At 39.0% G+C, this 24,360-nt stretch overlaps 1 protein-coding gene across 2 annotated transcripts; it reads left to right on the plus strand.

Annotated features, from left to right (window-relative positions):
• The first annotated feature begins 9,457 nt into the window (after positions 1-9,457).
• On the plus strand, positions 9,458-23,236 carry lmo4b (LIM domain only 4b). 2 transcript variants are annotated; one of them, XM_030132560.1, is made up of 5 exons: positions 9,458-10,009; positions 11,549-11,789; positions 17,101-17,197; positions 18,335-18,490; positions 22,297-23,236. In XM_030132560.1, exons 2-5 carry the CDS (start codon positions 11,554-11,556, stop codon positions 22,303-22,305), a joined length of 498 nt encoding a protein of 165 aa, XP_029988420.1. In that variant the 5' UTR covers positions 9,458-10,009; positions 11,549-11,553; the 3' UTR covers positions 22,306-23,236. The 2 variants fall into 2 exon arrangements, with proteins under 2 accessions (XP_029988420.1, XP_029988421.1); XM_030132561.1 differs by lacking the exon at positions 9,458-10,009 and adding an exon at positions 11,440-11,458.
• Positions 23,237-24,360: the final 1,124 nt, after the last annotated feature.

The following is a 24,360-nucleotide window of genomic DNA, read 5'->3' on the forward strand; positions in this document are numbered from 1 at the left end:
GAATCATGGGGGTGTTAGCATGTGACAAGAGCCCTGAAGTGGATTTTGGCTGCCCCAGATGGAAGCAGCTGAACTTCCCATAGCTTTTATTTGTTTCCTACAGGATGAAGTACCTCCTAAACCGTGCTACTGCAAAAACATCACTTTTAGGTTAGGGATGTCCAATAATATCGGCCCACCGATATTATCGGCCCGATATTGGCATAAAAACGTAATATGGGTGAATATCGTTATCGGTTTTTTTGCCTATCATTAAAACCGATAAAATAATGCCTTGATTTCGCTGGCATTTACCAACGTGTAAATGAAGCATTGTTTGTAGCTGAAAGAAATGTGCAGTTTTCAAAATTTTACAGTGGAGTTGCCACACTGTAGTAGACTCATGGAGGGAGGGAGAGAAAATAAATAAATACGGCATTTTTTTCCACAACTTAAGTTGAAGTATGTATTCTTTGCACAGACAGTGTTTACATTTTGAAAGCCTTGTTGCATTTGAGAAAGCATCCAATGGGGCATCACAATAAAATTAGGCATGATGTGTTAATTCCATGACAGGAGATATGTGATGTTACCTAAAATTAGTTTAATATCCCACATATATCGGCAGCGGTATCGGTAGATTTCGGAATCGGAAATTAAGCGTTGGACAATATCGGCATATTGGTTTTTGGCAAAAAAGCCAATATCGGACATCCCTAATTTAGGTAAATTAGATTTGTTTTTTGTCTGCGTGCTTAAAATAAGCTGTTCTGTTCTGTTCAACTGTGCACGTAACCACTGAAAGTGTTCTACCTGCACTCTTCTCTTTTACTTCATTTTAATTGATTATTATTTATGTTTCATTATGATTATGTTTTAATTGTGTGTTTTTAACTCGTCTCTTTTCCATTTTTGTAAAGCACTGTGAATTGCCCTGTGTATGAATTGTGCTAAACAAAGTTGCCTTGTCTTCTGCCCTCACGGCTGACACTGTGTTGACTGGTCAAGCAAAGTAAAGCTTGAAAACACGCGTTGATCTCTGCATGTGATAACAATGATAATGTATTATACCAAAAGTAACGCTTCCATAACCACTTTGCTACCAGAAATGTCAGATGAAGATTTTTAACTACTACTTAGTAATCTATTTTAATCCAGTTTTATACATTTCATAATCTTTTAATCAGGTTCTTTACCTAAAAAGGTTTTGTGAAAATACTCCATATATGAAACCTTCACTTCATTCAAAACCTTAGTTATGTAAATCTACTTTTCCTTACAGTCTACCACCATATACGTAAATCATGCTACTATCGGAGTATTTTGTGTTTTTTCTCTGCAGCATCCCCTTACAGCTCCACTCCTAATGTAAGCTCCATGTGGACTCAGGAGGCTCTCTGGTCTCCACTGATTCTGTAAACAGCCTGAACAAAAGACAAACTCCCTGGAGAAGGTACACACATATATGAACAGAACTAGACGTCATCAGCTTGCAACAAACAGGCCATTACAAGCTGTAACATTCAAATTACCTGAACTTAATGAAAAACAGGCTCACTGAGTATAAAAAAAAAAATAGAAAAACTTAAAATAAGTAGGAAATAGTACTGCTAGGTTTATTTTTAATATATTAAAAAGTTTCAACTCACAGGCAGTCCTACCTAGAACCGTAACAATGCATAAGTCCTTCATATTAAACCAATAAAACTGGGTTAGTTTAAATCATGTTGACAACTTGGAAAAGAAAGATAATCTGTGAGGTTAAATAATTACTTGTTAGATGTTCAAAGACTTAAATTGTGATGGAAGCAATAATAAACACTTGGTTTTAGTTGTAAAGTTGTGGTGTTAGTGATAAAAATTAACTTAAAATTGTACTTGATCTGCAAACGGCCCAATCCAAGAAAATAATACAACACAGCATACTACAAAATAATTTTTAAAAAAAATTCAAAGATAAATAAATAGATGATTAGTTAACTTTCTCATCTGCATATTCTATTTATTTGTTAAATGTTTGAGGATTGTGATGGTAACAATAATAAACACATGGTTTTGGTTATAATGTTGTTGTCTTTGAAATAATATTAACTAATCCAAGACAGTGTGGTATGAAAACAAAATAATTTATTCATTAGTTTTCTAATCTGGATTTTCTAGTGGATAATTTGGTCTAACAGTATAAAACCTACATGGATAAATGGACAGAATGGTTGTGGTTTGGGCTGAAAAAACTACTTGGTTAACCCATAAAAACCCAAACATCCACCGTCTACCAAAACCGTCAACTAAACTGTTCAATACCTGTTAATCCACTAATCCTATCAATCCATGTAAATAACTGGTGTAAAATACAGTTATTCATCTTTTCATGGTCATCAGATATGACCCATTCGGACGTTCAGAGGCTCCCTTGTGAACGTGGAAACACCGTCATCTTCTACAACACTGATTCACTAGTAAAAATCCATGGAGTTGGATCAATGACAGTGGATGGAAATACTGGGTTTATGTTCAGTTAATGATAGATTTTGCATAAAAAGTCACTTTTTCTTCAGTTTCCTCTGTTTTTGATGTAACCCTCAACTTTAATCTGAGCCTTTATGAACATCTGTATGATCAGTGAATTAAATGTAGGAAAATACCTGATTTTCATTGAAAAAAACACAAAATACAGAGGATAATATTATAATATATGGTGATAAATCATTTAAGGGAGGTTAAATATAGAGAAAAATTCATTTGGGAATTGCTACATAAGTAGCATTGGGTCTTTATGGGTTAAAGGTACAATTTGTAATATTCAAACATGTACAATAGACTTATGTGTATTGGGGTCTGTGTTGGGCTTGGATCCAGTTATTGGTGGGTGAAGAAAAACTCCATTTCTAGAAAGCGTTGTACACTGTTACTGGTTTGAAAAGTCATAGCAAGAGTCAAAAAGGAGAAAAAATAAACTTAAATTTAACATTGTAATATAAACTCTGGAGATTGACTTGCATTTGTTTTTGGACCAAAATCTAATTCTGGAACTCAACCAAGACTAGAACCACCACCAGCGCGTCTGTCCACCATCACTTTCTTTTCTTTCTGGGCTCAGAGACACAGCAACACTAAACAGAGAGGCTTTCCTGTTCTGCTCATTCTGCTCCGTCTGAGACTCGGTGTCTCTGTGGGAAGAATGCCGCTCATCTGAGATGTCTGCAGGTTGTCAGAGCGAAAGGCAGAGGAGTGAGGGTAAAGCGAACCCCGAGGCAGCCCCAAGACAAACAAGAGAGGCATCTGTGAGTAGAAGTCATCATCAGTCATCCTAAAGAAATTATCCCCTCCGCCGTGTCCCACTGATCCACCAGGAGCTGCATGCTCAGACCACGGCCTCGGCGCAGAAAAGACAAAACCCTCTTTCATTATTGGGTTGTTTAACCTACATTAAAAGGAACAGGGATCACTGCCTCTTACCACTTCTTTCATTTGAACTTGTAGATAAATCAATAAAGATGGACCAGGTAGATTTGGAAAGAAAAATGAGAAGATTCTGAAGTATTCTGCAGTGCCACTCCTGATATAAACGGTCTAGCTAAGCAAGGGGACAGCGTCCTCTCTCATGCTGTTTTGTATTGTATGAGAGACTTTATGCACACCATGCAGTGCAGAGCATGTCGCTGTAAATAAAAAAGGGAAAGAGCAGTCATTCAGTAAAGTGGGGTTAGCGCCAAATGAAATATGCTCCCAATTATGGCAATGGGTGTAAGGAGCTAATAAAGTGAATGTCCCTACAAGACACTGAACCCTAATGGATCCCAACTAATTTGCTTTGACTGATGAATTTCCCACTCCAGTTGTGTGGGGTTGAATAATTATGAAATTTATCACAAGACATCGAGACTCATTAAGGATTCACGACATTTCATTAAAGCAGTGTTGTTAGAGGCAGCACATGGTGTTCTGTTTGTGTTTGTACATATGCGCATGCAGAGACTCTGAAATAGTGTGTAGAAGTAATTATCCGACGATTAAAGCACTTAAAGGAAGGGCTGTTTTCAGCTCTCTGTCATTTAGTTTCGGAATTTGATCGTTCCACATCTTTTTTTTTTTTTTTTTTCCCATCGCTGAGATGTTTTCTGGCTCTGTTGTGCACATTTATTACTGTCAAGGGCTTCTGGTGTGCATGAAAATGTGCACTCTGATCCATCAAAAACCTACAAAATCCATTATATTTACACAAAAATGTCATGATCGACTTGATGGTTTTATTTTATTGCTGGAAAATTCTGCCTCTGAAGCTCAAATGCAAAGTATGGTTAATGGCGAGGAACAAAAGTTCAGAAAACTATCAAGTGAATAGAGAGGTTTATAGTGTGAAGGTGACAAAAATTATCCACAGCTGCAGATTAGTATGGAAAAATGAAACAGCTATGCAACTGAGCTTTATATTATCTAATAATCACCTCAAATGATCTTTTCGTTTGCTATTTTCTCGCTTTGTGAAATGTTGTTAACCACTTAATTACACCTTTCTTACTAGTTTATTCCTGTTGTTTCAAGACACTTTGAAAATCATATTTAATACTGCAATGTATAATGATTAAAAGCTTTAAATAAATACCATTTTATCTCCTAAAATAAAGGACATTAAAGAGTGTTAGAGAGACGGATACCAGTCTGTGTTTGAGCATCAATCATAGGCTGTATATAAAGATGGATGCTTCAACACCAGCATAAAAAAACAAACACTAAGCTCAAATCCTGCAGCTGTGGGAGTTGCTGGCCTGCCTGTGTGATGCAGTTTGGAGACAGTTTCTGCATAACTTCACACCTACCTGCCACCGTCCATCTGATTATTTCCCAGGCTGATGGATTCAGGACTGCAATTGGTCATTACAGCTGTCAATCAATAGCTCCTTTTCCACCGACATTTCCTGGAACTTTTATTTCCTGGAATTTATTTACATAGATAAAAGAATTCCTGGTAATCTGTATGTGTTCTATTTGTGTGTCCAGAAAATGTATTCATATTAGGCTGATGATGTATGGGTTACTGAAAAAAAAAAAAAAAAAAAAAAAAGAAAGTGCACTACACCTCCAGTCCAGTAGGTGGTGATAAGAAGCTTAAGGTTAAACAAGCACAATGACGCCATAAATGGTGATCGACAAACTTGCATCATTATTTATGTGACACAATATGCCAAGATGGAATGGATGGATCAAGTTGTTCTGTTGTTCCTTGGGTTTTACTACATTGCAAATAAAACCTGGAAAAGACGCAGATGCACACTGGCACAAACATAGCAGGTGAATGCAAGTGCAGAACGCTGCAAGTGTGTTCCAGGGAATCTGAAAAGTCCAACCCCCCACCAAGAAAGTTTTCCATTTAAAGTTTGGGAACGATGGATAATTTTTTTCCCTGGGTAATTGCTGAGGTTTTTCAAAATTCCAGGTAAATGATAAAAGTTCCTGCGGTGAAAAAATGGTCAATCGATTGTCAAATATTACAGAAAAACTAATCAGGAAGATTATACTCTGAGTACAAACAGGCTCATGAAATCTACTGAAATAGACAAATTCACCTTTGGGAAAAAATGAATGTGTACTTTGAAGTTTTAGGTTGCACAAATTCCCAAATGCTACCATGAAGGAGGTGGGATTTGTGACCTGTGTTGCAACCAATCACCAGGAGGGATCAAGAGGTTTTGGCTTCACTTTCTGGTTCCCGTAACAGTGTCCATCTTTATATACAGTAGCAGAAAAAATTATTAGACCACCCTTGTTTTCTTCAATTTTTTGTTCATTTTAATGCCTGGTACAACTAAAGGTACATTTGTTTGGACAAATATAATGATAACAACAAAAATAACTCATAGTAGTTTAATTTAAGAGCTGATATTTTCTTGATAATAACCAAAATCACTTCAGTTCTGACATCAATAGCTATGGCATTGTACTGACAAAAACAGTGCTTTTAGGCATTCCAGGTTTTCTTTTATGTCTGTTTTAGTCACATGATACACACAAGAGTTAATACTCGATTGCATAACCATTGTTTTTGATGACTTTTGATGATCTAATAATTTTTTCCACGACTGTATTATCTATAATCCAGACACTGTCCAGGGTGTGTTTGCTAACAGCGAAAGACAAAACCATTTCTATAACTCACAATTAACATATTTTAATCAACATTATTTACTGATTTCATTATTTATTCTGTATTCTTTTACCTACACGTGAACATTAAAGTAATTATGACGCTCTTTTATGAGGGGATTAATGTTAGGAACTGTTTTAGGAGAACAACCACAAGCAAAATGGCTGCTAGCAGCATTCTTAAGTGTCGACAAAACAAATGAGATCCGTTGTGTAGGTGTGTAGGTTTAGAGCTGATGCAGCTGTATTTATTTATTTAGAACACTGCGTAGCTATCTCTCTCCTCCAGCTGTTTGTACTTTATCCACTTTTAATGCTAAAACAGGCTAACTCAAACCTGAATACAGCTCTGCACAGTATTTAACTCACATGACACTGATACTTCAGACTTTATCATCTTACTTTCTTGATTATTAAAATGAAAAATTAAATATACTCTTTTAACTTACATCCAGATTCATCTTTCATAAACTGTGGCACATTTTCAGATTACTTTACATATAATATTATCTTGATTTTTCTTTGTATTGTGTATGTATAGTGTTTTCCCCAAATTTTTCCACTGCCTGTATGTGATGAGATGAAGAACCATCAGCACCGGCTTTAAAGAAACCACCTGACATACAGGGGGCATTTATTGACTTGTTGATTTCTATTTACTTAAGCTCAGGCATTCTCTGTTTAATTACAAACAATAATTGAGCACGATCAATAACAGCAAGTAAATAGAGTAAGGCATATTTTGAAAGAGAAAAATCGAGCAAAAACACTTCTTGCTGTTTCATTGTTTCGTGACCCAAGTCGAGCTGGAACCACAGGGGGAAAGTGGAAGGAGTACAGAGAACAAACCACAAGACAAAGCAACACAGTCATGAACTCAGATTTAAGGGTTTGATTACACTAATTTAGCCATTCTGAATGTGCTTATTTTCATGCCATTTTTTAACTACACGTCGCATGAGTGTAGTCTACCATAACCATGAACTAGGGTGTATTGATTTGCTATGCATTGAGCCAAATGCGGTCGTATAGAAATGTTCTTTTTTATTAGTTTTCAAAGTAACAACAATCTAAGTTACCACAAGTTTAACATGAGGACTGTCAAAGTTATTAAATGTTTAAGAAGTTGCACAGACTGGTCTCACTGCAGTGTGATTAAATGTGTTTTTAGGGGAGCATCCGTACTCACTCATTTAGAAGATTTCATTTGGAGATCTTTCTGTGGAGTCTCCCATCCTGCATGCAGTCACAGAGTGGGTCCTCTATCTGTAGATAATCTGAACTCTAATCTTCCCTCATCAGTCGGTTCAGCTAAGTGAATATCATTCTCTCTAAAAGACAGCACACTAACACACACAAACAAGAACAGGGTATGTGTGATGCTGTATCATGCACAAATACAGACGAAAGTGCACTTTGCTGTGGTAAATAATCAAATGTGATGTTCTGAAATGAGGGTGGGAGAAGGTTACTCTGACCTGCATGTTGTTTTCTTTTAAGATTGTCTTCCGATGGGTAAACTCCAAGATCGAGGCCTCTTTGTCACAAGTTAAAAGAATATAATACAGAGCAAATCCCAATCTGAAGTTAACCAACACAGTGAATGTGACTCCTGCTTTTTCCCACAGGACAGCCAGCTTCATTATGAAGCACCGTGGTCTCCTTTTCATCATGGTGAGATCACCCCTGTGGGGAGTATCAACACTATGAGCCACATCTGACACTCTCTTGCCCCTGTTTAAACACTGAAACAGTGTTCTGTCCTACTGTTGTGTGCCCCTGTGTTTTTATCAGGTTCCCCTCATAATAATGCAGCTGCTTGGAAACTGCCACAGAACTAAAAGATCTCAATGGAGAACGGAGATGATCAATTTCTGAGGGACCCCCCCCTCAGCTCCCCCAGCTCCCTGACCCCTCTACCTCCTTGTTCTCCTCCTCACTTCAACTATCCATAATTATTTTGCAAAAAAAGGACAAGCAGAATAATTTCTCTTGCCCAGTTATGAAAAGCTCATTAAAATAGGCCTGGAACAAACAAAGCTTTTCCTGTGAGGCCCCTTTTCAAATTCATTTCATAATTTCCCTCTGTTTTAATCATTTATATCAATTAATCATTCCTTGGTGGAAACGATATTCTTCGCCATCTTCTGTGGTTTTTGTTCTAGTGAGTGAGAGGCTTGATGAGAATGTCAGGAGAATGTGGCTCAAACCAAGGTGGAGTAGCATTGGCTTTGCCAAAGGGAAATCAGCTCGATGCAGCACAATCTCTTTGGAGCTACAGGAATAATTAAACAATTAAAGTCAAGAAAAAGACCATCTTTATACATCTGATGTCTTTCTAATGAAGCCAGGGGCATCTTATAATAAAGCTGTTTTGTCATGTAAAACCACCCAGCCTGATGAATCTCAAACTAGTTTCCTCTCAACCAACTTTTCTCCAATGGCAGCACATTTTTAGTCTAACTGAAGACGTCACTTGTTTCCTTGAACCCTCCCGTGCTTCTACATGGCTGCACTTCAGCCCCTTTAGTTAAAATCTAAGAGCTGCATTACCTCATCCCACAAAACATGTCAACAGCATATTAGTTTTTATTGAACTGGCGAAGATGTCCTTCCCTTGACTCGTGTTTGATGTCTCATTATGGTGAAAAACTAAAAAATGTAAGAGTGAATGAGTAAAAGGATCTCAGCCAAATCAAGGTCTGGCAGATTAGCCTTAATAGGTGTTGAAACCAATGACCTGGGGCTTAATGGGGTTGTAAACGACAGAAGGCCTTGCTGCGATTTTTTCCAATGACAGACGATGGCGCCACTACGCAGCTATTAGGCCTTGATATTTCCCAGAGGTTGGAGTCACCCTCGGTAAACTAAGTAGTTATTGAATGTCAACTAATTAAACTCAGACGTGAGATGCATGCAACGTGGGTCTGGTGGATGTTGCAATGCAGGTTTATAGACGGGGGGGGGGGGGCGTATAAATAAAGCAGAGGATGCGCCAGGTTTACTAGGATGATACTCTGCAAATCCACTTAATGATTTGCACAGTTTCCACTATGTATATAGCCTAATAAATGAAGTGATTAATTAGTTTTGCAAGGAAGATAAGAGTCATTGAAAGTCTTGAGGATCTCTTGTGCGTGTTTTTCGCACCTCTCGGGTCCGTGTCCACAGTTCATCGCCGTTTGTTTCCATCCTCCTCTTTGCGTCCGAGTCAACTCCACCTCTCTCTGATTGGCTGGATTTGTTATTCCTCTCAAATGGCCCGTGCGCTGATTGGCTGCTGCGATACTTTCGTCACGCGGCTAAAAGGGCTTTTTACTGGAGGTTTCTTCCTGTCAGCGACACATGTAGAACTAGCAGCTAACGGGACCCGGAGAGCAGACTACAGAGGACAGTCAATTACAGACTTACGCCTCCCTCTGAAAGCCTCGGTATTCTCCTCCTCTGTCCTCCAATCCTGTCTCTGTCTGTTTCCAAAGACGCACTTTTTCGGTTTGAGGACATTACGACGCTGCTGAAGTGTAATTATAACGTCTTTGCAATGGACTCCTTTTGTTCCGGCGAAAAAAAGAGCAGTGAAGCAGCAACAGTAAAACGGGAACCATCCAGTGGAAATACTATCTGATAACTCCATTTGCTCGGCGTTGCGCTCTGTGCCACTGAACATCGGAGCTCAAGTCTTTTTTTTCTTTTTTTTTCTCTTTTCTTTTTTTTCTCCTTGTCGCGCGGAGCTGGAGGCCGACCGCGCGCGCTAGTCTGTCCCCTTTTTACCTGTACTTTTTTTTTTTTTTTTTTTTCTTTTTTTTGGGACTGTCGTATCCTACCTGTTTACCTGCATTCAAGCCCCTCAACTTCACAACCATTACACTTAAAAGAGACAAACGAGGTGGGTGTTTACTTACATTTCAGCTATGGTAACTGTTATTTACATGAACAGCCTGGTTTGTTTTCTTCTATTTTATTCCATTTCTAAGTGGTGCCATTTGATAGTCGCGCGACATTATCCATTCTCCTCACCCGCAGTAACACCACTGTTTTGCTACATTTCTTTTATTTTCCATTAAAGATGATGTTTTCTATCCGCAGCCAGCCAAAGGAGCTTTTAGCACATGGCTGGCTCATATGTTTTTTTTTTGTTTTTTTTTTCCGAACTCTCCTCTATTTCCATGACTCTGCGCCTAAATTGCTTGCCCGTGTAATTACTTGAGTTAGCCCATTTAAGTTAAAAGCCACCCCCCTCCTCCTCCTCCTCCTCCTCCTCCTCCACCTCCTCCTCCTCTCTTCCCTTCCCCTCCTGTCCCCTTCATCCCTGAGCGGAAAAAAAAGAAACTCCTCTCTGGATGAAACTTGACGATGGTCCGTCTTGTTTATCCAGGGAGTCACTTTCAGGTCGGCTTTTTGATTCATCTCCTTTTAGATTTAATCAGCACTAAGGTACGCTGTGGTTTGTCCCTAAGAGCCATTGCTAATGGGCTTACTGAATGCTTTTCTCTGTGCACCCCCCCCCCCTCCCTCCCCAACTCTAATTAGCCTACCTGCCTTTCAACAAAGATTTGGCTTTATCCAGGCATGTAGTCTCCCTGACCAAATTGGAGAGGATTACATTTGAAAGAAGCCACATTAATTTTGCGGGTGAAACAAATGCCTGCACTGCATTAGATTAAAACACTTAGCATCATTACTGCAGCTCTGTGGTGTATCAGAGCTCTGTGACCTATTATGGTGCTGTTAAATGCTTTTAGTTGCAAGGCAGATCACATTCATTGTTTGGGTCAAAGGCCTACAAGGCATAAAGTGATGGTAAACACGGAGCCGACAAGACAGACTGTTTCACATATCAGTTTTAAGCCAATTCCCTTTCAGCTCTTTCATACTGTATGCCTTTGTGTTTTGTAATAACTGCCTCCTCCCAGCTATTCAAACTGCAACAGAGTGAGGAATTGTGAAGTGAAGTATTGTGCTATTTAGAAATTCTTAGGACAGCTCAACAAAAGCCCGTACTGCATAATTGTTCCTTTGGCCCCCAGTGTTATCAGTTAACACACATTCATCATGAGAGGTCCAATGAAGCAACAGCACGGGGATGAGACAGAGATCAAGGGCAGATTAGTTCACTAAATGACTCGTAGCTCTGTTGTAGCGGAACAGGACTGTGAACTGTTCCAATAATGAGATCAACTATTGTGCTGTGGTACAATTTGCAGTCTACAGCTGTTCAAAGATGACGCCGATGCAACAAGATGTTCATGTAGCTGAAATGTTAAAATATGATAATTGATAATTTGATTCTCCCTAATTTGTCTCCTTAGGGATTCGGTCTGACAGCTCGTCACAGGTCCTGACCCCGTTGTATACAAAGCCACACTTGTCTAGTAGAAGTCTGACCTGTCTCCATCATCCCCTCTGTGTTTGTGTTTGCTTTTAGGGACAATGGTGAATCCGGGAGGCAGCAGCCAGCCACCGCCGGTGGGCACAGGTTCTCTGTCATGGAAGCGGTGTGCAGGGTGCGGGGGCAAAATCGCAGACCGTTTCCTCCTGTACACCATGGACAGCTACTGGCACAGCCGATGCCTCAAGTGCTCATGCTGCCAGGCCCAGCTGGGCGAAATAGGCACGTCATGCTACACAAAAAGCGGCATGATCCTCTGTAGAAATGACTACATCAGGTGAGAAAAACACCTTGGAAATGCTTGCATGTGACACTTAAATTAGCACTGTTGAAAAGATTATCATTCTTTGTTATGACCACATTTTATCTTTGCTGTTGTATTGTTAAAAACCAACATAATTCATTCATCTTGCATAAATGCAAAACAATGGATTTCTCATGAACATATAACAGTTGCTCTAAAAGTTCTTGGCTGTTTTAGGAAAGGATATTATAACAATCCTAAATTGCAAAACCTGTCACGTAAGAATCAGAAGAGTTGTGTGTATTTCTTCCAAACATCTGAAATTTTAGTAAGATCATTAGTGATTGTTAACGTATCCTGGTTGAAGTCTCTGTCCAGTTGTTTAGATCAAACACAATGCTATGTTGACAGAGCACAAAGCAAAAAAGTTATTCTTCAGGACATCTCCTCATCTGTCCTGTTTGCGTTTCAAGTGAAAGACAGAAAACTGGTCTGGTAGGGAATCTGTTTGGTCTGCAAGATGTTTGCACAGGGGACATAGATATTGGACTTGATTTATTATGTCTTTGGACTTTTTTAATGGAAAAAGACAATTTAATTAGCAAAGAGAGCCTTTTTAAATATTGTAGTAGGTGTGCCAGACACCCAACCAGAGCTCACTGATGACACTCTCATTGTGGTAATGTAGAGCAGAGTGATGTGACCGCCTGATCATTCAGCATGCGCTCCCTTGAAAGGGGAAGGCGCTAACCAAAGTTCTAATACTTTTTTATCAGCTAAGTGTTTTTTGGTTCTCATGTTTGCTTTTGAAATTGTGTTTTCATGTGAAGTTCATTTGAGTTAAGTTTTTATAAATTAAACACATGTAGTAAGGTGTACTGTGACCATTATTTTTCCAAAAGAAGGAACAGTACCGCAGTCAACATGAACATGCTACACCACTATTAAATATGCACGAATAATTCAGAATCTAAAGTGTGCCTGTGTGCACTCACACCCACCTCATAAAAAGGATGAGAAAGTCAATGGGGTACTTCATTCATAATGGGACTATAACGTAATTAAAATTGGAAGGGGGGAAAATGTGGATACACCTTTCCACTTGTAATAAGAGCATGCTTGGTACAAGAGCTAAAACGCATATTATGGAACCATGAGATCTCTGTAGAGATAAAGATAGGAGCGGGGGAAAAACATCTGACAGTGAGTCTACACAATTAAATGCTTTAATTATAGTCCCCCTCCATTTCCTTTAGTCCTGATGGGTTTTATCTAATGAGATCTGGTCCCTGGCTTGTATCCGCTCCCAATGACGTGTCCGAAATGAATGAGAGCCACACTGCAAACAAAACATTTAATTAACCAAATTGGCTTTTGAGAGAGAGCAAGAGAGAAAGACAGATAGAGAAGAGGGATTATTGTGAAGGCCATTTGCCGCTGTTTTTTTTCTCTCATCTTAAAGGGGCAGACTCAGTTCGGTAACAGATAAGCTAAACTGCACATATGACACATATTTTCATCTGCAGCTTTAGAATTGTATAATGAAAACACTCATCTGATTGATCAACATGGCATCGTATCACATCTATAATGGGATACGCCTTGCCTGGGATGATCCCCAACTCCCATCAATCAAAGATTTCACGCACCACAAACATCACAGGGCAGCACCTTCCCTGTGTTACCCTTGCACTGCTGCCACCAAAGACTTTAAAGTCAAACTCGATGCCAAAGTCGTGTTTGCTGTTGGGATCATGTTGTTTTAAGCTGGAGGAGATATTATTTCTGTGGGCTGCTAGTAGAGGGAGAATTAATTTACTTGTGGCTGCTGGATTCAGGGAGAATGCTGTCCCCTTAATTGAATAAGCCTAGGTAATTAAATGGCACTTTTCCAATAGAACGTGTGAGGTAAATCTAATAGTTGGTTATTTAATATCACTTTGAAGTCTGCCCACTCAAGCACTATGACAGCGCAAGAGAATGTGAACTATTAGGCCAGGAAAAACGGGGATCTCAGAAATTAATTAAATCGCATGCAATTTAGGGGAAACGTTTATCTTGATTTGTCATAACAGAATTAATTCAAGGCCTTCAATTCACTTGGGGCCAGATCTGTTACTCTGAATTAACCAAGTGTAATTTGGCTGAGCCCCCACCGCCGCCAACACCATCACCGCCGCCGCCGCTGCCGCCACTACCTCCCCATCCCTGCACAGACACCTCCCCTCCCCCCCTCCTCCTAAAACACATGCACATACACAAACGAACACAGATCCACACGCGCCCTCCCTCATCCTTGCAATCTACCCCCACCCCGGCCCCTCCACCCTTTTCTCTAATGCAGCTCTTGCCATTATGCAAAGCCCCGCTTCAGTATCAATATGGCCTAGTGCTTTTAAGGTGCTTTGGCTGCTGATGTAGAGAGGCATTTTTAATGGACTGTGTTGCAGAAATCATTGTTGTGGGGTAATTTTACCCTACTCAAAGGCCTTGGTGAATGAGGTCTGCATTTACCAGACAGCCCAGCAGCAAGCCATGCTATATTTCACCTGGCAGTCAGCGGTGAAATGAAATCTAATAGTCATCGCCTATAGACAACAGACAGTTCTGAATGTGTTTTTTTGTTTGTTCTTTAATCTAATCAGAAACGGAGGTGGCGATAACATTTTAAAGTCAAATCCAAAGGGAAGAGGACACATAAATCAAGATATAGCCGTCCTCCAGTGTCTCTCAACAACTACTGATTTTTTTTTTTTTTGGGGGGGGGGGGGGGCAGATGTGTCATTGCAATTAAAGAGTCCCTTGGCCTTAATTATACTGACCCAGAGTGTCGACTTCACCTCGGTGCTGTAGTTCACTGGCAGGAGAGGCCATTAGAGCCCAAGTTCAAACCGTTATAGCAACTTAATTGAGCACCTAAAGGCTTTGGGTCCTTAAATCAAATACTATCAAGAGCCTTCCCTTGGTAAAATAATTAACCTGGTATGAGTTCCACTCTGTGGTCAAATAGAAAAGCTGTGGTGAAAATGTCCTGTGGCCATTGTGTCTACATTTCTCCAAAGCAGTCATGCAGATGAGACTAACAAGAATAGAGATGTATGAAAATATTGATAGACTCCACCATCGCTACATAATGTTTTGTGATACTGTATCAATTCTTTATATCAATTTTAATTAATATTTATCTTGGAAACATTTGTTGAAGACAGTGTTTAATTTTGTGTTGTGTTTGCAAATGCAAATCCTACTTAAGGAGCTACATTTGCAACAAACTGAGCAATACGGACCAAAAGTCAACCCTCTGTATATGTACAATGACTATGTACAACTTGATATTTTATTAGAAGATTGTAGTCGATTAAAGTAAGTGTATATGTACATCTGGATATGACATACAATGGATTTTAGAGATCACATTTAAAAATAAATCACTAAATAAAAGCACTGCCCCAACTTTTTTACTCCACAGATATTAACACTGTAAAAAACTGTCATTAAATGGGCTGAGTACCATCAAAATATAGATAAGGTGGTACATCATTGGTAGTTTTGGCATTAATGTTACTAGGCTCACAAGTATATTTAAGTACATTTTATTAGTGTGCAATTAGCCCACTTTAACCTGCAGGAGTTTGTGCAGCTTGTTTTTAGATCAAGCAGGAAGTAAAGTAGACCGTCTATCTGCACTAATGCTAAACAATGTCCTTAAAAATACAGGTATACCATAATATTCAGATACTATATACAACCTGAATCCCACTGATCTGATTACATGACAATGTAAACTTTCTGAACTTAATTTTATGCCTATGGTGCAGTTTTGTTGTGCAATGACAGGTTGGACCCTTGTATCATCATGTTTATTATATCATCAGATTGTTGCCTGTAAACAAACCCACCCAAGGATAAACATAATGAACATGAGGAACACATTTTCAGGCATCTTTGATTTGCAGAAACACCTTTGCAGGAGTGGTATACTTTTTTTTTCTTTTCTGCACAAATACCACAAACAAAAGAGTCTTAAAGCAAGGCCTATATGTTCATTTTCCACTATCATGTGTGTCCCAGTGAAAGCAGAGAATTGGCAGTGCTGTGACGACAGTCTCCAGTTAATTAGTTTCTGAAATTGAGTTTTGATGGAGCCTTTCCAAATGATGCCAAGACAAAATTTGCTTCTGCCTTGGCTGTCTTATTGAAAGCCATTTCTGTCCCTTTGCAAAGAGCTCTGGCTTGTTTTGTTTGTCAATATATCTAACAACTGCTTGGGTTATGGTTGGGATAGTAGAAGCATTTATTCCCCTGCAGTATGAATTTGTTAAATACTTTTCATAAAATTGTCTTCAAGAATGTATCAACAGAAAGAAATGACGTTTTTACAGCACTTTCCTCCTGTTGTTTCCTCAGCCTGTTAATTTGTTTTTAGCCAAACAACTTCATGTGATTCATACCCAGCAGTGTTAACCACTCCCCCTATCCCTTTCTCTCTCCATCCCTCTCTCCCCCTCTCTCTTCTTCTCTCCGGAGCATGTCAGATGCCGTGGTCTTATTTGATTGCTTAGGAAAAGTGCAGTGATAGAGCAAACACCCGGTGAGATATGATGACAAATGGGTCCAGATCCCAGTAAATTACTTTCTGCTCAAATCGAAATTTCATTCAGTTTGCTGCTCACCGAGATGAAGTAATCTAAATTGTGGACTCAGAAGGAAGATAGAAGGGAAGCTGGAGCAAGCATTTCATTATCAAGAGGCAGAGGGAGAGGGAGAGAGAGAGAAGGTTAGGGACGAAAGAGATGAGCAGAAGCAAATCTAAAGTGTTGACACCATGATTGAAAAGGTTAACCCATGCACATTATATATCAACCCGAGTAGCTACGGGTTTCTAATGGAAACACGGCACTGACAGAGCATTCACAGGAGTCCTAATGGCAAAGGCACTATGTCTCCGCCTGGATGTACAATCAAATCCTCTTAGGTCCTGATTGCTTATGTTCCAGGTTATTATTAGGTTGCAAAAAATGTGCACCAAAAGTAATATGCAGCTTCAGAGCTAGGTGCTTGTGCAGAGCGGAGTACTGGGGTTTCATTTTTCTGTTGATATTGTGATGATTTCCTATTTCTCCTCCTGCTAGTTGGATTTTTTTTCCTGTTCTTTTTTCTTTTGCGAGTATTTCTCTAAAGTTGGACTTAGAGGTGAATGAAAAAGTGAACTTAGCAGTGAATAAAGTGACACACTCAGCAGTCAAACATGTGGATGCCACAGTCCATTTCACAAGCACAAGCCTATGCATCTGTAGTAACACCTTCTCCTCTTCTGCTTCTTCTTTTTTGTCTGTTTTGTCAGATTATTTGGAAACAGTGGAGCTTGCAGTGCTTGTGGTCAGTCCATTCCAGCCAGTGAACTGGTGATGAGGGCACAGGGCAATGTGTACCATCTCAAGGTAAACTCTATGAAGTTGAACATGAAATCAGACATACGGTTTGATTTGGGGGGTAATTAGTAATGTGCAGGTATTTAGAACTGTTATACATTTGCTGTAAGAATGAAAATACTGGTGTCAAAATTTGGGCTGACACAAATATGATTGAAATACCTATAAGTATACTTTTTCATAAGTATATGTTTAGTTGAGAAAAGCATAAAATGCAAGGATTTCTTGTCATGTTAAATAAAAACGTAAATAAACAAATACATATATTCAGTAAATAGCAAAATTGCTCCCTGAAGTTTACGGACAACAATAAAGGGTGTAGGACAGGGTCAGTATTGAAGCGTTAAATTTGGAAATGCAAGGTTACTGATTACAAGTTAAAATAACAAGTAATGCAAGTATTTTGTCTTTTCTTCAAAGAAATGTAATTACATTTGACTGACTTGGGCAATAAAGCTGAAAATTAATAGAAACAAAAATTTAAATCTGACTATTTAATAAAACTAAAATGTTAGGATTTTGAAGAAATAATTTAGTGACTTATTCTTCATGGTAACTATAATAGATTGCAATTATATAAATTATTTGTAACACCATCTTTAATTTAAGCTGTTTATTTAACTAGTTACCCCCAAGAACTTTACAGAGCTAAAATAAGTTTGTTTTCATAAAGTTTTACAAGCTAAAGAATTCTATAAAAATAAATAAATAAAGTAAAACTTAATGTTGTATTGAAATGTTTGTCTCAGATGAAGAGGCAGCTGCTTTTGCGAAGTATTGGATTTTCAGATTAAATACATTTATTGTTAAAAAATAATGATACCAGTATCCATAAAAAATTCTTAGTATTGATCTGATCATTCTTAAGTACAATAACTGGTCGATGCAGACTCAGATATTTGGATCTGGTTCCAAAATAATGGTAAATTTGTATAAACATTTTTAGAAAGTGTCTTTTGTAGATTTTCAGCCTGGTGGTGTGTTAAACTGGTAAAGTCACTCATACCTCAGTAGAAGTACGTGCAGTTTACGTCTGCCCATAACTGAAGCATGTGTGTTTGCTCAGAGGTGATATTACATAACAGCCTGAGCGTCGGCTCGCTGTGGGCCTGGTTGTGAACGGTTCTCGCTCTGTACCCCCCGCAGTGTTTCACATGTTCCACCTGCCGGAACCGACTCGTCCCCGGGGACCGGTTCCACTACATCAACGGCAGCCTGTTCTGCGAACACGACAGACCCACAGCACTCATCAACGGCCATTTGAGTTCACTGCAGACGAACCCGCTACTGCCTGACCAGAAGGTAAGAAGCCCCGCCTCCTGCTCCCTCCCTCTCTCCAGTGAAATACGACAGGGACTCTGGTTCTGCAGAGTGCAGAGCTCTTTGTGGTCTCATTTTGAAGTATTAAAGGGGCGGCTGATACCTTCAAAGTAAAAAACGGTCACTTAAAGCTTGTCATCAGTCACTGAGTCATTAGCAGGAAAAGAAAAACATCTGTAATTTCCAACTTTTTTACTCTGTTTATATTGACGACAACTTTACTGCAAGGCATGCAGCAGCACATATTAAATCTTGTCGAGCAGAGATGAATTTGATTTTCAGACAGCCAATGGATTTTTCCATCATTCTTGTTGGTGAACATGGTGCTCTGAAAATCTGTCAGCACAAACCATGTGAAAATGATTTTTGTTGTTTCCTTTTTTTTTTTTTTTTTTTTTTTGTGCGGCTGTCTTCAGACTCACTTTGTTACGAGTAGATACATGTTAAACTGAATGTATTGAATGCATTCACCGTCCTGAGCCAGACTTACAATTGTCCTGAAAAATGACACATGCTGCCATTAATAGACTGTTTAAAACAGCATTTGACTACTCTATCAACAAGACTGGGATCACCTGTGCTAAGTTATTATACCCGGGCCAAAAATATGTATCCGGAGCCCGGGGTTGAATGCAGACAGCAAGCTGCAGCAGCTACTCTATCATGAAAGCTGTCATCATGGCTTTCCCTGATTTGATCTCGATGCCTCCAGTGAAAGCAAAACAGAAGGCCTAATCATATACGAAGGATAACTTCATTCTTCAGGATAGCTTCATTGTGCCGGCAGCAGATGTAATCATTTTTGCCTCAACAACAAGCAGCTTTATTGATACACACAGTGCAGAGAGATATGGGAGGTGTTTGGAGTGTGTCAGAGTCTGACTGAAAGAGGAATTATATTGTTGGGAGCATGCATTTCACCTTGAGTGGTTTTGTGAGTAGAGGAGAAGTAGAACTCCATTAACCCCCCTCTCACCCTCCCACTCCACGTCACAGGCCTTTTAAGGGCTTGTCACTTTTACAAATCAGCTCTTAGAGCTCTTAGAGCTCCTCACATTTAAATTGAAAGCCGTTGCATTATCTAGCTTAATTTTAAATGTCTGTTTAAGTCCTTACACCGACCCGCATGTCTCTTGTAGCATGGCTGGTGTAGTAAATATGAGGCCTCATTGTTTATTTATGCGCTAACATCAATTGTAGTGAAAACTGCTGAATTATTGATGCTAAAATGCAATCTGAATATTGGCCCTGGTGCTTTAATTATAGCAGAGAGAGAATTATTAAATAAACAGAGACACAAGCCTCAGTGGGAACTGTCTCAGGATGCTTTTATTATCTCCGTGAGTGAAATAAAGGAGAATTATCCTGCTGCTAAAGCACGTTAGCACAAAACATAGCTGTTCCTTTCACTAAAACAGAATTTGGACGGCCTCACACTTCCAGGAGGATAACAGCTCACGGTGAAAGGTGCTCAAAATCAATATACCTCATGTATCCTCAACAGCAACATAAACTGAATGTAGAAACGCCAGCAGAGGAGATCAGGGAGAAAATTAAGCAGTCACCACTCGAACGGAAACACAGGGTTATCTGCTGACCATTGTTTTGATTATGTGCGATTTTGCAGTGACATAATTGGTGTGGTGTGCGTTCATGGCATAGGACATTTGATGCTCATTTATTAAGCTTTCTTCCCAGCTTCTTCCTAATCTCTTTGTTCAGAAGAGACAAATTACCTCTCTCCTACAGAGCTGCTTTGACCCAGGGGAGTGAGACCCTCCCAGCGTCAGTCACTTTAATTAGACCCCAAGTAGGAGTTTGCAATTACTAATAGACTGAAGCCCTCCTAGTGATTTGAGGGATGAAGGGAAAAAGTAAATCGCTCCTCAGAATCGTGGAAAAAATGCAAAGAAAACAAGAAAGATGAAAAAGTTGAATGCTGGTGGAACCCAGACAGATAATTGTCTTTCCTCCCCTGCATTTTTCTGTTTCACAGGACTGAACACCTCCTGCAGTTATGTTTGAGCGTGGTTATAATTATACCAAAGAGAATCGCTTCATGAATGCACTTTTAAGTTAATGCAAAGTAAATGGGACACCAGATGGTTTTCAAAGCCTGGCTGATCAATAAATTAAACAAGGACCCGACTGAAGCTGCTGGAAAGTTGACGTGTCAGCTTGAAACAGTTCTGCTATTTTGTGAACTGATGCTCTGAGGGCCCGTCCACACTAATACAGATCTATCTCTCAATGGAAATGTTCCCCCTCCATTTAAACAAACGCTTCGTCTTCATGGCCTTTGTTTTACATCCTTTACCATTTATAACTCGTACACGCAACAATGGAGAAACAATGGGAAAACTTCTGACATTGGTTTTTAGCAGACTGAACCACTGACATTGTTGATCACGTACTGTAGCAGACATAAATGCTCTTGTCTAAAATGTTAATGGTGGTGTTGGAGTTGTGTTGTGCTCAGTGCTGGATTTTTGGAGTAACACTGAACTACATCATCTAGCTGTTAGTTTAGAAATGGAGTTAGCTAACGACATACAACCAGCTCCCAGCACAAAACAAACTCCAACGCTAAATCCAAAAGCAGATGAGCACACACATATTTTATATTAAACCTTGAATTTGTGAAGTTGTAGTTGCTAAGGCCAATCAAATGTAAAATACTCAGAATCTACTCATGTTATTGTTGTTTAGAGTGCATCCTTATCACACAAAGCAACAATAGGCATGTGTGAATTAGGGTGTGACATCATTGTTTTACATACAAACATAAAGTCGAATATAGCAGCAGAAATTATAATATTACTGTCAGCTTTAAAGTATGAAATTGAGCTTTTACATTTTTGAGTATTTTCTTAGTCCATTTTATTACTCAATTGATCAATATTTTGTTCACATGAAGCAAATGCTTAAATCACAAAAGTCAGATTATTCCACTGGAGAAGTTTCTTGTGCAATAAAAATGAAAATGCATCCTGTTTGTTTTTTGTAATATATTAATTGTGAATATAGTTGTAGTAAAGACAAGACAAGTATAGACAATTTTTAACTGTTTTATCTACACTATCTAAATCATCCATCGCATTGAGAAAATTGAGATTAAATTTTTAGATCATGTCATCCAGCTCTTATTCCAGCTTTTACGTTTGAATATTTTCTATCTTTTGACTCCTCTACAGCAAGAAGCAGAAAGTATTCAGTCTGTGGACCAAACAAGATATTTATGGATCTCATTTTGGGCTTTGGGAAACATTGATCAACATTTTTTACCTTTTTCTTACATTTATAAGAAATATTCAACAGCTTAATTCACATTAATGATCATTTTAGGTGCACCCATTAACTAGACCTAAAACACTGTTGGCATGTAGGTAAAGTCCCAAACATAGGGACGGTCTGTTGTTAATAGTAACAGATCAGTTTCAGTGCTGATTTTCTGAATAATAATTTGTCAAATTTTCTGTTTTGACTCAGACATTGCAATAGATATCTGCATTTGTTTTCTACTTGTTTGCATTTTTATATACTCAAAGCAGTTTAACAGTGTAAAAATAAACATCTTTAATTAAAAAAATCTCAGACTCTGATGCGATTTAGTCCTTAAGTATTGAAATTGAACATGAAATGATACTTAATACTTGATGCTATCTATGCATTTCAGTCGTTGCCATGAAAGTATTGACCTTTGATACCCAGGGCTCTGGTAAATGTAGAATATGTGTATTAGATGAATGACAGATCCCATGTTGATGTACTTTGTGTCTTCTGTTCAGGTGTGTTAAGCGGGAGCTGTACAGGAAGCAGGATGTGTGCCTTCATTTTAGCCCTTACTCATTGTCACCCGAGACAGAGTGGATCAGCACCCCAGCCTTTCAGCTGTGCTCCCAGGCCCTTTTGCCCCAAAGGAATCCTCTACCCATCTTAACCAGTAACCTGACTTTTATTTCTGCAACCCATACCTAACGCTCAGCCTTCAGCCTTGGCTTTTCCCCAAATATGGGTGGATACTTGCACTTAATGCACCTGAATCGGGACGCTGAGGACTCCACGACCCTGGAATTTAAAAAAAAGGAAAGAAGGAGACCGATCCAAGGGACTCTTGCGGAAGAGAAAATGAAATCAGATGCAGAGGATGTTGTGACTGAAGTGAGGAAAAGAGAAAAAGACTAATGAGGTTAAAGAGATGCAGACTTTTCAACTCTGCAACATTTGTTAAAAGACGTTTTGGGGGAAAACCGGGAACTTTTCATTTTTTTTTCCTCGCTTCCTTTTCTATCTTCATTTCCCAACAACATGGTGTTTCCACTTTATATATTTTAAGTGTTGTCAAAGGGGAATGTTTTCTTTCTTTTGGTGGTATATATATAAAAAAAGATGGGGTTTTAAAAAAATCTGTGGCTTTTTGTGAAAAACAAATCATGAAAACACTCTTGGTGTATTTGTAAAACTACCATGTATGTACAGTATGCATGTAAATGTCGTTGTCCAGGCGTGGCTACAGTACATCTGACCCTCCGCACTCAGCTCCAGTCTTTCCTCCTCCCCTCAAACCCTGAACCCATGGCGAACAGAAGAAAGTTGCTCATAGTCACTAATGTAGAGATCATCACCAACATATAAATGCTGAATGAAAGAGAAATTTATTTGTGATATTTTCCGAGACATTTGCTCCAGTATGGTGTATTTAATTAATAAAAATATTGAAGATTTAAAGGACTCGTTAAATTCATTGTAAATATACAGAATTTAAAGTTGTAACCTGCTAAAGTTGGTTGAAGACATTCTCTTAATAATGGATGGTGGAACACTTAGAGATGTGCTGTCATGATGTCTGATGTCCTTGTTTTTAGCAATGAAGCATTTTCAGAGGCGTCTTTATGTCTGAATGGCATAATTACTACAAGATCCCATTTGCCAAGTGCCCAAGAATGTATCTTTCATGCAAAAGCCTGATATGAGTGCATGACTTAGTAAGGAAAAAACTCTATTAAAGATGCCACAGAGCTGCCATTCAGTTTCCAGCCTAGCAATCATCAAGGCGCATGATGAGCGTCTAACTGAAAATGGATAAACATGTATCCACTCTTTCTGTTCAAATGACCGTTTGCTATTCATCACTCTAATACCTGACAGAAATAGAGGAAAATGTCCCTTTGAAGATTCAATTACTGCAGAGAGGGAGAGAGGTGTCTCTCTTTGGCAGCCACAAATTGAATGGGCTATTTGCAGAACAAATTGGTGTTTGAAGTCCTTGCAAGACCTAATAGGTCTGAAGGAGGAACCCAGGAATGGCTGATGCGCTTATCTGCAGCGTCTGGGCCCCTCATGAGCCCGTCGCTGTCACTGAAACAATGCTGCAATACAGGATAAGACCTTCATGCAAAAACCATCTTGAATAGAAGTGGGAAAAAAAGGCCAAAACAGTAAACAGACAGAATTTCAGGGCTGTGGAAGCATTGCAAAGCTGCAGGAACAGATCTGTTGTGAATGTATTCAGCTCTGGAGCGATCTCAGCCTCCTTAGCTAAACATTTAAACATGACTCCTACAAATATTCTTCACGGTTTGTCAGTGTTGGAGTTCACAAAGTCTGACTATCAAACAAAATATATTTGGGCCGAACATAATCCTCTTCCTTCATATACATAGTGTATGATCCTCCAGACATTTTAGTACATGTATTTTCTGGGTAAAGCAGATCAATGACAAACAGGCTTTTCTGCAAATGCACAAAAACAATATGCAGATTTACCAAAAAAATGAAAAACAAAAAACAATCTCTGGGGATAATGCCACTTCTGCATGTGACATTTAAATGGAGTGTTGGCTGGAGTCTCT

The sequence above is a fragment of the Sphaeramia orbicularis genome, chromosome 4 (genome assembly GCF_902148855.1).
Source record: "Sphaeramia orbicularis chromosome 4, fSphaOr1.1, whole genome shotgun sequence".
NCBI lineage: Eukaryota > Metazoa > Chordata > Actinopteri > Kurtiformes > Apogonidae > Sphaeramia > Sphaeramia orbicularis.

What these genes read in the sequence shown, in the direction of transcription:
- lmo4b (XM_030132560.1), top strand. Translation starts at nt 11,554, where the DNA reads ATGGTGAATCCGGGAGGCAGCAGCCAGCCACCGCCGGTGGGCACAGGT. An exon ending in TGTAGAAATGACTACATCAG is followed by an intron (nt 11,790 to 17,100) that starts GTGAGAAAAACA and finishes CTGTTTTGTCAG; the next exon opens with ATTATTTGGAAACAGTGGAG. An exon ending in GCAATGTGTACCATCTCAAG is followed by an intron (nt 17,198 to 18,334) that starts GTAAACTCTATG and finishes TACCCCCCGCAG; the next exon opens with TGTTTCACATGTTCCACCTG.